Source organism: Corvus brachyrhynchos, unplaced genomic scaffold (genome assembly GCF_000691975.1).
Source record: "Corvus brachyrhynchos isolate BGI_N302 unplaced genomic scaffold, ASM69197v1 scaffold48, whole genome shotgun sequence".
Taxonomy (NCBI): domain Eukaryota; kingdom Metazoa; phylum Chordata; class Aves; order Passeriformes; family Corvidae; genus Corvus; species Corvus brachyrhynchos.
Window position 1 is genome coordinate 4,462,032 of NW_008240027.1, and position 11,481 is coordinate 4,473,512.

The 11,481-nt window shown below is 51.2% G+C and overlaps 1 protein-coding gene across 1 annotated transcript in view; it reads left to right on the plus strand.

The window, feature by feature from the left end:
* The window catches only part of ERI3 (ERI1 exoribonuclease family member 3), a 122,396-nt gene that overhangs the window by 76,477 nt on the left and 34,438 nt on the right, over positions 1 to 11,481 (plus strand). Inside the window, exon 6 of the mRNA XM_008640790.2 lies at positions 8,487 to 8,586. Within this exon, the coding sequence (XP_008639012.2) occupies positions 8,487 to 8,586 (100 nt within the window). The remainder of the gene's footprint in view (positions 1 to 8,486; positions 8,587 to 11,481) is intronic.

Consider the following 11,481-nt stretch of genomic DNA (forward strand, 5'->3'; position numbering starts at 1 on the left):
GCTGCTTTCCTGCTTGAATTGGCCCCACAGGGGCTGCGATGGTCAGGGGATAGCACTGCAGGATGTGAGCCTGTCCTTCCAAGGCTGGAAGGGTAAATCAGCCACGTGTAGGTACTCCCTGGAAGCTGTCTGCCATGTCATCATGTGTCTGCCTTTCAGGCACTAATCGGGAGCTGCTGGTGTATCTTAGTGCTGGGAGCCAATGGCGTACATCAGAATAACCCAGCTTGGGTCTGTCTCCCTGCAGTGCCTCCAGGAATGCAGGGACACCATGAGAAGTCAGCCCTGCCACTTGTCCCAGACCAGGAAAGGCACTGGGCATGTGTCGCCCAGGCCCCCTGGTCATGCTAGCAGCCCATCCTTGGGCTGCTTTCTTGGTTGTTTTATGGCTCTGCTTGTCACCTGTCCTGGGCCAGAGCTGGCTTGTGCACACTCCAGCTCTATTTCCCAGCCCTCCAGGAACCCAGACCTGTAGTTTTGTTTTGCTTGTGACCAAACCCAGGGCTTTGACCCAGATCTCCATGGTATTAACCTAGTGTGTCGCCAGCCGCAGAGCACGCCGCAGTCAAGAACATTTTATCCAGGATAATCCGTAGCCTGGGAGCAAGGCAAAGACTGTTCTTGTTCAAACACAGGGAAATGTGAAGCCTAAACCGCTTGGCACTTTGACACCCTGGAGTCAGGCACACCAGCGTGTTTCTGTTGCAGCCTAAGCCAGGTGCATGCTAATCCCGCACGGCAGCAGGGACACCTTCCTGCTGCCTGATGGGACCACAGCATCCAAATGCACCCTGGAGAGGGGCTCTTGGTGTCTGCAGGGTCCATCCTACCCCTCCTGAAGTTCAGAGGAGTTTTGGCAGTGAATTTGTACAGCTGTGGCTGAGTTGAGATATTGCCAGGACACAAGCAGGATGAGGCTGCTCAGATGTGTCTGAATGGGAATAGGCAAGGCAAGAGATTCCTCAGTTTCCCTTTTGCAGAGCTCCTATGGACAGAGCTCTGATGGCATGGGCTGCTTTTAGTAAGGAGAAAGCACATACAGTTGTGCTGCATCCTCTGCATCTTCTCTGACATCTTGATGCCTTCCCTTAAGCTTGACCTGTCCTCCTCCCGCAGTTTGGGGGCAACTTGCCCTCTGTAAAGCATTTCCCAAAGGTGAGCAGAGCCAGGCAGTTCCTGTGTGCTCAGCGCTCACCTTTCAAAAAACAGACCATTCATCTTTTTATTTGTTTAATTTACTCCTCGATGTGAGGCATAAAGTTGTTTCTGTTCTAACAAGCAGCTTTGCAAATGGACTGAAGTGGACACCAGCTGGGCTTGCTAAAGGCTCCCCGCATCCAGGACACAAGGGAAGCTGGCTGTGTGGCACTGTTCTTTGAAAAGCCCTTGTGTGAAGAGGGCAGAGTACCAGGCAAGGCCCCAGCATCCTTTTAGCAATGTGAGAGGATTTTGTCCAGATCTCATCCTCTCACTGGCAGGAATTTCCAGTTTTCCCTTACTTTCACCCAAGTGGAGCCAGCCCCCCTGCATGGTGTCCTCTTTTTCAGTGTGTCAGCTGCCCTCCTACTCCCACAGCTCTCAGAGGTTTTGTGCTCTGGAGAGTGATGTTCCCTGGGAAAGGGCACTGCTCCCTTCTTCCCCAGCATCCTTCTGTGCCCAAACCCCAAATAAACCATGTCCTGCAATGGCACTGCAGGTGTATTTGGCAAAGGACAAAATGCTTTTGTCACCCCCACTCTGAAATGATTGGCTTAGGTTCACATATGCTACATTGGGCAAAAGTTGTTTTTGTGCACCCAATACCACTTGTGAGTGTTCTCAGTGCACTGAGAAAAACTAATTAAACATGAGTGGTGTTGATGCTGTACCTGGTCAGTCTGGAGGCCGCTCTTGCCACTGTGTTTGTAAAAATTAAATGCCTCTTATTAGTGGCGCAGCAGAGGTCTCTAATATGCGTGGACAGAAAGGCAGGGATGGATGGAGTTGGTGTCAGGGCAGCAATTGCTTATCGTGCCTTATCTGGGAATATGAAACTGTATTGCATGACATCCAGAGGCAGGCTGAATAGATATGCCAATTCATCTCGAGCCCAGGCTTTGACAAGCTAGACTGCCCTTGTTGAAAGGCATCAGTCAAACAAGAGCTGCTGGCTGCTTTTCCCTTTTTTATACTTTCTCTCGCTCCCGCGCTCCCTCTCCCTCTCTCGCTGCCTCCCCTCCCTCCACCTCTTTTTTCTAAGCTTTTTCCACACAAAATTGAAAAGCTTTGGAAATAATAATAATAAAAGCCCCCCAAACTAATACCATTTTAAGTACACCCCCCTCCCTCCCCAAATGGGATTGATAAGGAACCCCAGTGTATGAAGGCATGTTTAGATAACATTGAGAATATTATAGCGAGTGAGAGAAAGTAGGGGAAAAGCTTCCTGCCGCGTCTAAGCCGGGAAAGGCGACGGCACCCTGGCTAATACGAGTGTTTAATATTTGATGTGTTGGGATAAAGCAGGATCACCTTCGAATTGAATTGAGTGTCAGAATGAGAATCTATTACTGAAATTCTTGTGTGATTTGACAGCAAAGCAGACGATGTTATTCTTCACTAGTTACTGCAATCTTCTCCCCTACATCACTTAAATATTTTTTTCTTTGCTTGAGTAAACACACATTATCCTTTTTTTCCACCTCCCTTTCCTTTTTTCTCTCCCTCTTTTATACTTATTTTTTTATTTATTTTTTTCTTAAATCAAACCTGCCTTCCACAGGGCTGATGGAGTAGATTGTTATTTCTTTATTTGTCCTATTAAATGGAATTCCTGATCATTTAATCCTGCTTTTGTAAGTGATTTAAAAATACTTGAAAAGCTGTGAATGTGGCAGCACTTCTGACTAAACTGCTTAAAAGGGACACATTACACCTGGGTTTAGCTCCTGCCTCCTGACAGCCAGCAAGGGTAGCAGGCTCCAGTGCTGCCAGAGCCATCCCGGGCTCCGTGCCTCCATCCTGCCAGGCAAGCTTTCCTCTTTGCCCTCCCTGCGACAGAGGAGCTCCGCTGTTGTCATCTGGGGCTTTGTAAGCTGCTTAGTCAGTACCTGCCTCTTCTTTAATTGCATTCAGCCCTGTCCAGGAGCCTCCTACTAAATGATTTGGCGGTGGGGTCAGCCCCTCAGTGGTGTTACATTTGCCTCATATCATGCTGGTAAATTTGCTTGGCAAGAAATCCCAACAAGAATTGTCCAGTTCCCATTCCTGGACTGGCATGCAATTAAAATGGGAACACCCTGGAACCTCCAGTGTCCTGAGTGCTGTTCAGGGATGTCCTGCAAGATACTCCCAGCCCCAAAACCTTACAGTCACTAAAAACATTTCAAACTATGTTTAAAAGCCCACTTAGTCATAGACATGACTGCTTTTTTTTCTTCCCACCATACAAGCTAATATAAAACCTTGACACCTCATTGTGGCAGCAGTGGAATAAGGGGAGTTAGATGGGAAATGCTTATTTTGGGCGGATCCCGTGCACAGCTGACATGACAGGAGGAGGAAGATGCTTTTGCTGTTCCAAAGACATTTTCTCTGTTGCAGAAATGTCAGGGGCTTCACCTTGGATCGGGCCATCAGCTGTGCCCAGCCTGATCCTGAGGGAGCACAGCTGGTACCTGCTGCTTGCCCAAGCTAAGGGCAGCTGGGAGTTCTCACAGCTTCTTTCTGTCTATTCAAAACAATGTATTTTTCAGGTGTCTTTTTGAAATTCTTAATGGAAACTTTCAGCAAAACCCACCACTTTTCTTATTCCCTAGCACCCACCCTTCAGCATCTTCTCAGACTGCTTGAGCTCCTTTACTCCTGGGAGGATTTTTTTCCGAAAGGAAATATTTTCTCCCTGCCTGAAAGTGTCTGTATTAATATTAAAATTGCAATTAGCAGATGAAACATAGCATATAAAACCTCTTGGCTGGACATGTAAAATAAAATGACAGAGTTGCCCAGCTGGTCAGAGCAGGACATACTCTGTGCCAGTCCTGGCAGTTCTTGCTGCCATGGTTTGTGAACATGCTCATGCCATTGCAAAGCACAAAGGTCCGCTTCCCTCCTGCCCTTCAGCTAAAGCGTCCAGGATGATGCAATGCCAGCAGCTCTAGTAGAGGGCAGAGGGGCCAGGAGCTGGCCAGCAGGTCACAGCATCGACAGGTGTGGAAAGAACAAGGCTGGCTCTGCTGACAGAGCTCCAGCAGCTCTGTGAGGACCGGCTCTGTTCCTGCCTCTGCATGTGGGGAGGATTTGTGGGGCTCCCTTATTCTGATCTCTGAACAGGTGCCTGTTTATATGCTGTGGGGTGTTTAATTTTGCCTTAACGTGACTGCCAAAACACCAGTTTTTGTGAAGTGTGCTGGGCACTTCCCCATAAATAAATGATGGAGCATTATTCAGTTCACTTAGATCAATACATCAGCTTGACAAGTTCTAGTTCTGGGAATTTTCTGACCCCCTGGAACATCTTCTCTGCAGCTGTGCTGCTTACAATACATGGTGTGCAGCCTAAAAAAATTCCAGGGAGCAGCGCATCAGGACCCAACTGTGCTGGTGCTACCGCCTTGCTGGGGCACTGATGTGCACTGGGATTGCAGCAAGGACAGGTGGGCCAACCTTGGTGCCAAACTGCACAAGCAACCAGCACCATGGGACTGCCCAGCCTAGCTGGCACACTCTCTGTCCCAGTGCAGGGGACCATCTTTGTACCGCAGTGCTGTCAGAAATAGGCCACGGAGCTCTTGTTTCAGGCTCTTTGCAGTCTGAGGCAGATGCGTCATAGCTACTGGGAAGGTTTGTGACCTGGTGCAACAGGAGGTTGGTTTCAGACCTTTTTAGCTCTGTTGTAAAGCCAACCTCAGATGCTGTGATTCTGCGCATGCGTCATCTCCATGCCCCATGTTTTATCCCCACTTCTGGTTTTTGGATTTTCTGCAGGGTATGTGAGGTGCAGGTTACATCATGACCTACCTCCCCACACCAGCACTTGTTTAACAAGGTGTGGATTATCCATGGTGCTGGCTCTGTGCATGGAAACACAGTATGTTCCTAATCTCCTGCTGCTATTAGCTCACATTTATCACAGGAGTATCTGCTTACCTTTGATTCGAGATCCCTCCATCGGGGACGCAGGGCGGTATTTATCTGTGAACTGTTGTGTATGCCTATGGGATTGTATAAGTAAATAAATATAATTAATAATCATCTGACTTCAGAGCAGCATTGGCAGGGAGGTAAATGTAGCCTTCACAGAATTACAAACAAAATCAGGAAAAAAGGAAAACCTTTCGAGGAGATGGTATGAATGGAAATAATTGTATTCGGGCTGCTTGAAAATTATTCTGTAAACATTGTTTGAGTGGTTTTTAGCAGATCAGAAATACTGAGTTTCTCTCTAAATCAGAATTTTGGCCAGAACCATTTAAAAATAGCTTTTTTAAAAGATGGCTGCATTTTTATCAATTAAAATGCAGATAAAAATTAAAAACCACAGGGTCCTAGCCCTGCTTCAGTGTCTGACCTAAAAGGGAGCAACCCAGTCTCTGCAACACCAGGACTGAACCAGAGAGACGAACAAAGTAGTGCAATTTCCTCACAGAAAGGGTTTCATGGCATTTTTTGAAATCCTTTGGCTTGCAAGAAAACCAGGGGCATCTCAGACTTTCTCACAGTTTGCCATCGGGATAAGCACTGAAGGGACAGGGGTCTGCGCCACTGTGTGGTCACAGAGCTGGCAGGAACGTGGTTGACACCAGTGTCCCAGCAGCTCCAGTGAGCCAGTGGCCACGGCCACCCCTGCGGGCTGGGTACCCCGGTGTTGGGGAACCATTGGCGCTTTCTGCCTCGCTTTAACAGTCAGAAGAAGAACTTTCCTGTTTAAAGATTAAACGTTGTCTTTAAATATTAAACAGCAAAGCTCTTTGCTCTTGATTGTGTGGCTGCTGCCAGCAGGCGGCTCAGAATTGCCACTTTTAATTTAAAAATGTTGGGGAGCCACTGGCGCTTTCTGCCTCGCTTTAACAGTCAGAAGAAGAACTTTCCTGTTTAAAGATTAAACGTTGTCTTTAAATATTAAACAGCAAAGCTCTTTGCTCTTGATTGTGTGGCTGCTGCCAGCAGGCGGCTCAGAATTGCCACTTTTAATTTAAAAACTTTATTTTCCAGCGCAGCCCAGCAATGGCTCCTCCTCTCCGCCAGCGGTGGCTGATCTCTCCCCTGCCTTCATCCCTCCATCACCGCTGCCTGCACTTCCCTCTGCCTGCAGCAGTGACGGTCCCTGCCAGCCCCAGAGTGTGAGCAGCCTTGTCTGGGACTGATCAATGCCCCTGGCACTTCCTTCCAAAACCCCAGGAAAAACAATTAAAACCCGATCGATCCTGCAGGCAGCTTTGAATATGCATAAGTGCACACTTGACCTTCAGTGGTCAGGCCAACTTCCACCCCGGCTGCTTAGGTAGTTTGCTCAGGTATTGCGGCTGTACCGAATGACCTTGATCAGGAAAGCAGAACGCAATGCCGAGATGGGCCCGGTGCTGATCCGGGGGCTAGGGCACACGCTGCCAGCTCCCTGCTGCTGCTGCTGCAGAGCCAGGGGAGGCAGCCTGGGGTTGGCACTAACACCCAGCTGCCAGGAGCTTTCCAAAGCTGTCCCCGTAGCTTTCCCGGGATCCTGCCAGCCTCCCGCTGTGCTCCCTCAGTTGCTTCTGGCCAGAGTCCAAGGGACGTCTGGGCTGGGAAGGCAGCCTACGATATGGGAGCTCCCTGTGCAGGGACACCCCTGGTCCTTCCTCATCCGGGGATGCCGCTTCCCCAGGGATGGCCCTCACTGCTGTCAATCCACTGGTGCTGAGCGTGGGAGCTTTCCTATGCTCTGCCTGGGTTTGCCCTGTGGGATGAAGCCCAAGTGGAACTACTCCTGCCGCCCGGCAGCTGGGTGGCAGGGTTCCACCCTGTAGCCCAGCCTCTGGCTCCCCCCACCCTGTCCTGGCCAGCCTGCATCCTGATCATGGCAGTGAACATACCAATGCGTGTTTGTCGAAGGCAAAGGAAACCTCCCCGTTGTGTACACAAAGTGTAATTTCAGTGAATTATGCATAGACTTAATTAGGAGTTTTAATTGCTAATCATCTCCCAACAGGATTAGCAATGCTGTCTATTAATTATCTGTGGAGCCCTCTGTTTTGCTAAGGCAGGAGTAACAAAGCAGCATGAATGGCTACGTGGGCCACTAATAAATTAACTCCCCCAAGCCCTGTGGCTCCCGGGGGGCTGCCAGCAGCAGGGGCTGCACAGGGGCTGGACCTGCCTGTTCTAGACAGAGCAGCAGGTAGCAGAAAAGAGGGGCAGCAGGAGGTCCCAGCAGCAGGCTGGTGGGCTGGTGGGGGACATCTCTCAGCTCTGCTCACCCAGTTCATCCCCATTGCTGCTGCAGAGAGCATTTCCCTGGCATTTGCAGCCTGCGGAAGGTGTCGGCAGTGCCCTGCCACACTGTGGCTGCCGTTAGCGATGATTCCCTGCTGCAGGAGGGAGATACGGGCTGCTGGATTGACCTGATCTCATCTGGGGACAATGGCCCTCACGGCAGCAAAGATAGTGCCAGCATGAGCAATGCTAAGCCCACGCACCCTTCTTACTGCTCACAATGCGTTCTGAGCTTAATTCCTCAAGATGAAGAAGATATGTGGCTGTCAGGCTGTAATTACAGCCGTGCGTGTGACATAGAGGCCCAGCTGCTTTCATGTTTGCATTGTCCAGTGGGTTTTTGTGCTGCTTGGGCTCCCAGCTGCCTTGCTCCTCCTGGAAGCCCTGCCGGGGGATGCAGTGGGTATGGAGGACGTTCCCTCTGGCCAGACTTCAGGCTCTGTGCAGTGGGGTGAGCAGTGCTGGCTCCCAGTAGGATTTGTGCCAGTGATGGAGAGCACTGAGGCAAATAGGGCTTGGGGTGAAAGGGAGAGGGAGCTGGGAGGGCTGTGCTTGCCAGAGGGGAAGGGGCCTGCTGGCCAGGCCAGACTGGGAATGAGCACCCTTTTCCAAATCCCCTGACTTGTGTTGGCGGCCCTGTTAAGGCAGGAGTGGGTGGATGTTTGTGGAGCATCTAAAGGACATGGGGGATGAGCTCAGAGCCCCTGGCTTCCCCCCCACAGCATGGCAAAGGTGGCCTTGAGTGATGCAAATCCCTCTGTCACAAGGATTGTCAAGTGTACAGGACACCACCAGAGGCTCTGGACACCTCTAAGGAGCATCAAGTGGGACAGGGCAGGGCGAGAGTGCTTTGTGTGGGCAACTCCAGGAGAGCTGCTACAAGGGTGACGTGTGGGTCCACACTGAACACAGTGGGCACAGACACACACCAGCCCCTGAACACAGACCCACGCCAGCCCCAGGAGCAGTCTGACCTGGGCAAGTACAGATCATGCCTGCACATGGGCTATGTCTGACCCTCTGCTTCTCTCTTCCAGGCGTACAGCTTTGCCATGGGGAGTTGGCCAAAGAACGGGCTCTTAGACATGAACAAAGGACTGAATCTACAGCACATAGGGAGGCCTCACAGCGGGATAGGTGAGTGATGCTGCCCCGTGCCGTTCCCATCCCTACAGCTGCTGCTCTGGGTGTGTGGATGTGCCTCAGCTCCAAAACATTGTCCAGTCTGGGGTGCTGAGAACCAGCCAAAGGGCTGCAGAGTCCCCACCTGGTGGAAGGGATGAAGATGTGTCAGGGCAGAATGGACATGTGGATGACGTGCCCTCAGTCCATTGCACATGCCAGTGTGCCAGACATACCTGCCTGTGCCCCTGGCTGGGGAACAGCTTCCCTCCTAGACTGCTCTAGCAGTACTTCGGTTGGGGTTGGATGTGGGCAGCACCAGGTGCCTGGAGCACACCTGGTGGTCCCCAGGCTGGGTGGAATGCTCTCCCTGTTGGACCAATTCTCCAGTTGCTCTGGATGCTGCAGTCCTTGGAAAGGAGGCTGTGCTACCTGGCTTGGGAACTGGCTGGAAACACACTGCAGAGTGAAGATGCTTGATCCCAGCTGGAGAACTGAATCATCGTCCTGTTTGCTCACACGTGTGATGAGTTTCGTGGTCCTGCAGCATGCTCCAAGATAAACTGATAAACAGTGCTCTGAGATAAACAGTGGCAGAGTTCCATGTATCCCCCAACTCCTCTGCACCAGGGATCAAAGTGATATGAGGGAGACCTGGCCCAGGACACTGAGGCCATGTATCTGCCTGCTGCTTAACACTGGGGATGCAGAGCTGGTACAGCAGCAGGCTGTGATACGGGCAGGAGCTCAGATTTACTGGGCTGGAGACAGGACTGTGACTCAGGGCTGCATCACTCTTGTCTGTCCTGTTTCTCTGCAGAGCAGTAGACTGCCTCTTGGAGACCTCTTGGTCAGGTATTCTCTCGGCCTCCCAGCCTTTCATCCACAATGACTTTTGAGCATTAAAGTTTGCAAGGAGGTATGATTTACTTGGAAAAGTCACTGGCTACCTGGGCCTTGAAGAGGCTGTTTAATATTGTTTCAAGACTCTAACCATTAAACTCTCCAATCAATCCAAGTTAAGGAGATGAATTATTTAAAGCTCACCAGCTTTTAATTAGCAAGCTCCTTTTGAACTATGGATCTGGTTGCATTATTGACAGAGGTAGCATTAAAATTTGCTTCCCTGCCTGGGAGCAGATTTGCCTGGATTGTGTTCCATGTTGGGGGGGATCATGGGCAGGGAGCAGGAACTGCAGGAGTTGTGTGTGCATGTCCTGCTCTGAGGACTTGGGCTTTTTATGGGGTTTCCTGGTAGACGCAGAGTTGGTTTCTGCCTCATCATTCCTCATTTTATTTATGTGATGAGCTCTCTTGTTGCTGTCATCCCTTACTCCAACAAAGTGCCCCATCTCTGGAGTATCATCTGTCTGCTGTTGGTTTCTGCCCCTTTATCTCAGTGCTGTTGTCTTGCACAGTTGTGACTCCTCTGCCTGTCGGAGTTCAGGGATTTGCTGTTCACGTCCTCCCCATTCCAGTCCTTTAGGAGGGTTTTGCCAAACTCCCTCTGTGGAGGAGCTTTCCCAACTCTCCCCAGTACAGGGTAAGCCATGGGCTAATTGCCCGTGGAAAGCGAGGCCCAGCAGCCAAGCTCCCTTCTTGCAGCTCTCCATCCCAGTGGCAAACCTGCCTTTCCCACACTGCTTGGAAGGGGTTTACATGGGTGCTGTGAAGGATGCCAGGCCAGCAGTGTGACGGTCTCCATCTCCTTGGTACTGCCAGTGGTGCACATGTGCCCTGTGTGTTACAGCCTGCTGGCTGCTCCATTTGGGCTGGCTCCAGAGCAGATCTGTCCTGGATGTCTGCAATCCTCTGCCTGCAGAGGTGGTAGCCACTGGCACCGTGTACCTGGTGGCTTTACCGCAGGCTGAGTCCCCCAGAGTGAGCTGGAGTTGGGGAGAAGAACTCCTCCTCCCAGCCAGCTTGGGACCACCAGGCACAGCTGCTGTCAGGGGTGCTGACTTCGTGGCTTGGTAGCCCAGTGTCCCTCTGGGAGAAGGCTTGGGGCAATGCTGGTGTCCAGAGACATGCCTTGCCTGGCATTGTTTTCAAAGAACCAGCTTCCTGGCTTTCTGGCCACTTCATTTCCCAGCCTGGCCTTGGCATGACTCAGGTGTTGGTTCTAGTGACAGCCCAGGAGGTTCCCCAAGCCAAGGGCTGAGGAGGGACTGCTCACTGCAGAGGCAGCTCATCTTCCTTGGGTCCAGCCTTGCTGCCTCATCCTGGAGCTGGCATCAGTCATCCACAGCCAAGTCCTTCTATACTGGCCACTGGGACTGGGCACAGTCATCCCAATTGCTGATGGTCACCCTGTGGCCTGAACAGTCCTTACCTATCTCTTTTTCATGCTTTCAACTGCCCATGCTTCAGTGTTGGGAGGAGTCATCCATCCCTTTCCCTGCCCAGGGCTGCCCTTCCCTTCCCTCTCTGACTGTAAGGAGCCTTGCTCCCAACACAGCCCAACTTCTCAGCTGAACAAATGACCCCTAATCAAGGACTGCTGCAGAAGGAAGTGGAGAACAGTGAAGCCTGCCAGCCTCTTGCTGTCCACAGTGAGACAGGAGCTGGCTGTGGATCTGAGGTTGGTCACATGCCATCTAGAGCTTCCCTTCTCTGTGCTCAGCCCTGGAGTGCAGCAGTGTTGAGGGAATGTTAGGGAGCTGAGAGGAGGCTTTCTGGGGCATCCAAGGTGGGGTCAGCCTCTGATTTTCATGGCCCTCGTGGGTCACTGATGGCCAAAAATCTGCAAACCAAAGAGGGCTGAGAAGGGAGCAGCAAGGAGATTTGTTAGCCAGTCTCACCAGTTTCACAGATACTGTGCTGTGTAAGTGTCTGTGTAGCTCCTTTCCTGGCAGTCTGGGGAGCGATCCAGGGAGATGCAAACATTCCTGAGAAACCTCAGCTTGCTTA